The sequence below is a fragment of the Eupeodes corollae genome, chromosome 1 (genome assembly GCF_945859685.1).
Source record: "Eupeodes corollae chromosome 1, idEupCoro1.1, whole genome shotgun sequence".
In the NCBI taxonomy this organism is placed as follows: Eukaryota; Metazoa; Arthropoda; class Insecta; order Diptera; family Syrphidae; genus Eupeodes; species Eupeodes corollae.
In genome coordinates, this window is record NC_079147.1 from 173,409,699 (window position 1) to 173,414,597 (window position 4,899).

Genomic DNA, 4,899 nt, shown 5'->3' on the forward strand with positions numbered 1-4,899 from the left:
AAGAGTGCTTATTTTAATGTCGCAAGGGCATCAGCATAAGCAAAGCAAATTCAATAGAAAACTTCTCTCTATATGATAAAGTTCCTTCAAAAATAGTTCAAACCGAAATTTATGGAATTTGATTTGATTTCATTTTTTGTTTTCTTATATACGCGTCCATATATGTTGTGTATATTGTTTGAAATGTTGATGATGGTTTTTGTGAGAGAGAACAATGAAATCAATTGAAATTCAAAGAAAGTTCATTGGAATAAATTTTATTTAAAATTGAGTTGAAGGAAAGTTTTATAATTGTAGACTAATAGTTTGGCATGGAACTGAGCTGATTTGCCTCCATAAAGAACAAATAATTCTATGTGCTGTCATGTGTTAAGTAAAATCAAAACCTGTGTGTGGGTATTGAAGCTCTTATTTCTGAAAATAAGCTTTTTCTACTTAGCTGTCATTATAAATCAAAGAGCAATTTATTATGATGTAGACTTGAACTCAACACTCTTGAATATTTGTATTTATTCTACGGCTGTTTAAGATGTTTTTGTTTATATACAAAATGACTATTTCACATTTAAAATCGACAATTTTAAAAGCAATAAAATAGACTTTTCATGAAAATCTCATTTTGTGAGATATTAAGGCATATATTTTTCGTTTCACGTACAAAACGGTTTGGTGTCAATAAACTGAAAATTTGTATTAAAAACTATAAGAATGCTTGCATATGCAAGATTTTGATGATAAACAGCTTTTACTGTTTAGTTTTTAAATTTTTGTAATCAAATCAAAGGTTTTTTCTTAATATTTTATATTAACATACAATATATTATCTTTGTAAATCAATGTTTCAATACTTATTATGTTAACAGCGACTTAAAGTTTGAATATAAATCTTTTTTTGCCATCAAATTGATACATGTACGTACATTTATTTTATTTTTATCTCGGCTTTTAATATATAAAATTTGTATAAGAAAACTCGAATCTCCTATAAGGATGCCATAACATAAGGTAAAATATATGAACCGTGCATACATACAAAATATTAAGAATAATTTCCTGTATAATTTTATTAATTGATTCTTATTAAATTAAACTACTTGTTTCGAATTTCCTGAGTATAATTTTATAATGAGTCATCTTCTAGACATTATCTACATATGTGTATATGTAAGTAATTGAACTTTTATGAATTTAGTAATATGGTGCTAATGCTGCACCAGTTAGTGTCAAAACAAGATTTGCCGGTAGAGCAGGTGGTGCAGCCAACCCAGCATTAGCTAAAAGAAGAGATTCAACTAAAGGTAATGCTAGTACATCTCCTCCTGCAACAAGGTTTGCAGGCACAGGAACATCAATGACATATGCGTCTCCATCTAAATGACAAAACAATATTTTTATAGTTTGCAACCGCTTGGATATTTTTTTAAGTATAGACAAATCTTACGATCCTGAACGGGAAGTCCTAATGGTAGTCCATATGAAAGCAAGCCGATTGTAGGTGCAGGTAAAGATTCTATCTGAGATATAGCTTCAAAAAAAAATCAAGTTAAGCGAGCGTATCATAAAAACTTAATTTATTAATTCTAATAAAATAATGACTAAATGGACAGGCTCAACGGACCGTTGAGAACCAGGGCCTAGGGCCTAGTGACTTACAACTCTCAACTATTTCTGTGTGCAAGTAATTTTATCAGGAATGGAAGGCCCTACAATTTGTATGTTAAATCCAAACGATAAATTTGGGAATGCACTTTTCATTACGAGAATTACTCTTGGAGGATTTGTCAAGCAGGATTCGAACTCGAAGTCTTGCACGCAAGGAATAAACTACTATGATTTCTCGAATAATAATGTTTAGTTAAGCAACAAGGTCTTACCGCTTAGAGCTACAAGAACCATTATAGGTGCGAAGATTAATTTCATTGTAGACGGTATTTTTGAATATGACACTTGTGCGATGTTTCTGAATGAAATCACTTTTGAATTTTAAACAAACTGAGCAAAATTGAGATCTATTTATACTGCAAAACATTTAACAAAATATCAATCAAATAAGTCGTGACTTCGGTATCGATAAAATAAATAAAGTGACCTGGTTAATAGCTAGAAGACGTGCTTCAAACTGTTGAATTTTAATAAATATTTTTTTAAATTAATAAATAATGTTTGTACTTAACTTATTTTATGGCGAGTTTTAAATGCTTTCGTTTCTATACGTATACATATGTATGTAATACGTAATGTATAACCTGAAATAGGGCGTACATTTTTTACACTTCAGAATTTTCAGAAAGTATTAAGCTTATAGCAAGCGTCACACTACGATCAGAGGCTCATCATAAGTCCATGTTTAAGTTGTTAGCAAGAAAATAATACAAATAAAACCTAACACATGCACAAAATACAAAACATAATTAACATTTAACATGAATAATTATACAACAAAACAAAATAAAATAAAGACATTTACGATAGCAGAGCACTGTTTCTAAACAATGATCTTAATCCCGCCTTATTTAAAGTTCAATCTATCGATGAACAGTTTAAGTTATGTTTCTCATTTGACTTAAAGCTTCATTCTTCCCATAGTTAGTTCTATGGAAATCAATACATATGAAATCAAATGTACGCAGGTAGTGAGTTCCGCCTTAATAATTCAAATGTACACAAGATAGCAAATAATATCCAAAAATTTCACCATTAATAAGTTGATTAAGAAATATTAACTCGTTATTAACACGCCTTTGATGGAGAGATTGCATTTGAAGAAGCACAATATGATGTTCATAGGGAGGCAGATCATAAGGATCATTCCAAGGAAGAACCTTTATGGCAAAGCGAATGATATTATGTTGAATCGATTCAATATGTTTTCTATGAATTTTGTAATAGGGTATTCATACCTGCGAAGCATTTTTAAGATGGACGAACATGACAATTGTACAAAGAAAGAGTAACATAGGGAACATCGAACTCCTTTGCCAAGAGTTTTATAAAACGAAGCAAAGAACTCGCCTTACTTACAATAAAATTAATATGATGTGATTTTAAGTTGGAACAGAAAAGAACACCTAAATCTTTAAATGTAAAGACTCGACAGAGTTTTTGCTCTGACATACAATAATCAAATACACTACCATTTCGTTTTTTAGTAAAAGTTATCGTCTGGCATTTTAAAGGGTTGAGGGCAGGCTATTTTGCCCACACCAAAATGTAAACTATCAATGTCGGCTTGTAGAAGATTACAATCATGGGTGGACTTTATTATTTTAGAAATCTTCATGACGTCAGCAAAAATGAGAGCTTCACTTGAGCGTAGACATGACGATACATCGTTGATAGACAGGATGAACAGAAATGAGCCAAAATGGCTTCTCTGGGGAACACCAGATTGAGCAACAAAAGGTTCAGAATGACAATTCTGTTTTCAAGGTATGATTTGTTCCAAGCTAAGAAAAATGGTAGAAAGCCTTAAGTTTAAATAAAATAATTCCGAATAGCTACGTTGGTCAAAAGCTTTAGAAAAGTCAGTGTATACTATTAACAGTCAACTTCATTACCTTGTTCTAAAGCGTTTAAACATAAGTTAAATAATGTCATGAGATTTATAACGGTTGACCGTTTTTTCACAAAGCAATGTTGCTGTTCGCAAATGAGATTTTTACTAAAAAATGCTATACACATTCACAAACAACGTGTTCAAACAATTTAAAAATGCAAGAAAGCTTTGTAATGGGCCTGCAGTTTGTTATATCTTATTTGTTACCTGTCTTGAAAATTGGTGTCAGAAATGACTTCTTCCATATACTGGGAAATATGACTGTTTTTAAAGAATGTTTGAATAAGAACGTAAAGGGTTCAAATGAAGCATTACTACACTTTTTTAATATAATCAACACGGATAAAAGATCAAGGACCGTACTGTATAGCATATAGGGATGTGATTACAGCTAGTCTGCGAAAAGAAGTGAAGGTTATGAAAATATACTTCATCAACATATTAATATGTTGATGAAGTATATATATATTAATATAATTAAATTTGTTGCGAAAGCGTTAATGAAAGGTTCTTGTAAGTGAAGTTTACTAAGTTTACAAGTTTCCAAATTTGTTTAGGATTCTCTTTCAAAGAGGTGCCCATATCAGTAACATAATTAGCATTAACAAAATTAGAAAGAGACTTAAATTCGTTTAAAAGAGAAGTTGATTGGAGACAGAGTTTCGAAATAAGTTGTCCATGCCCTATTGAAACTGCTTCGACAGTATTAGAAAATGCTAAGGTATCAGTAATTCCAGATTTGGTTAAATTTTCAAACAACAACTGGAAATTAGATCTTCTCAAATCAAAATTATATAAGCAATTAAAAGTAATTACTGTGTTCAGTAAGGTGATTACTTAAGTCAAAATTTACATAGGGGGTGATATTTATATTTATTTATATATTAGTAGTTTCTAATAACATCAAAAGAAAATACTAAATCGGGAATTCGAGATTTTTTTGAGTTTTTAATACAGCTTCTTTGCTGAAAGTCGGTAAGAAGGATTTGATCGAGAAAAGATAGTTCCAGTTGTGAAAAATAAAGAGAGCGGCTTCAAGGGAGGATTCGTCTTCAGATGGAATCCAGTCAATGTGTGGTAAATTAAATTCACCTTAAAGTAAAATATTGGTGTCAGAGCAGGACAAACTAATAAGAAAGTCTAATACCAAGGAGAGTTCGCTATAAACAGACTCCAAACTTTTTGAGTTAATGTAAACGTTTAAAATGAAAATGGTCTTAGTCTGTACCATTATTCTTACACAGACAAGTTCAATTGATACTTCAAATAGAAAAGATACAGACGAAGAGAAATGATTATTCTGCACTGCTATGAGAACACCTCCACCTAAATCCTTTGCATTA

At 30.9% G+C, this 4,899-nt stretch overlaps 1 protein-coding gene across 1 annotated transcript; it reads right to left on the bottom strand.

Moving 5' to 3' along the window:
• Positions 1-1,046: 1,046 nt before the first annotated feature.
• LOC129941509 (uncharacterized) lies at positions 1,047-2,002 on the bottom strand. Its single transcript, XM_056050179.1, has 3 exons — positions 1,875-2,002; positions 1,442-1,525; positions 1,047-1,370 (listed from the first exon to the last, which is right to left on the bottom strand). Exons 1-3 carry the CDS (start codon positions 1,918-1,920, stop codon positions 1,189-1,191), a joined length of 312 nt encoding a protein of 103 aa, XP_055906154.1. The 5' UTR covers positions 1,921-2,002; the 3' UTR covers positions 1,047-1,188.
• Positions 2,003-4,899: the final 2,897 nt, after the last annotated feature.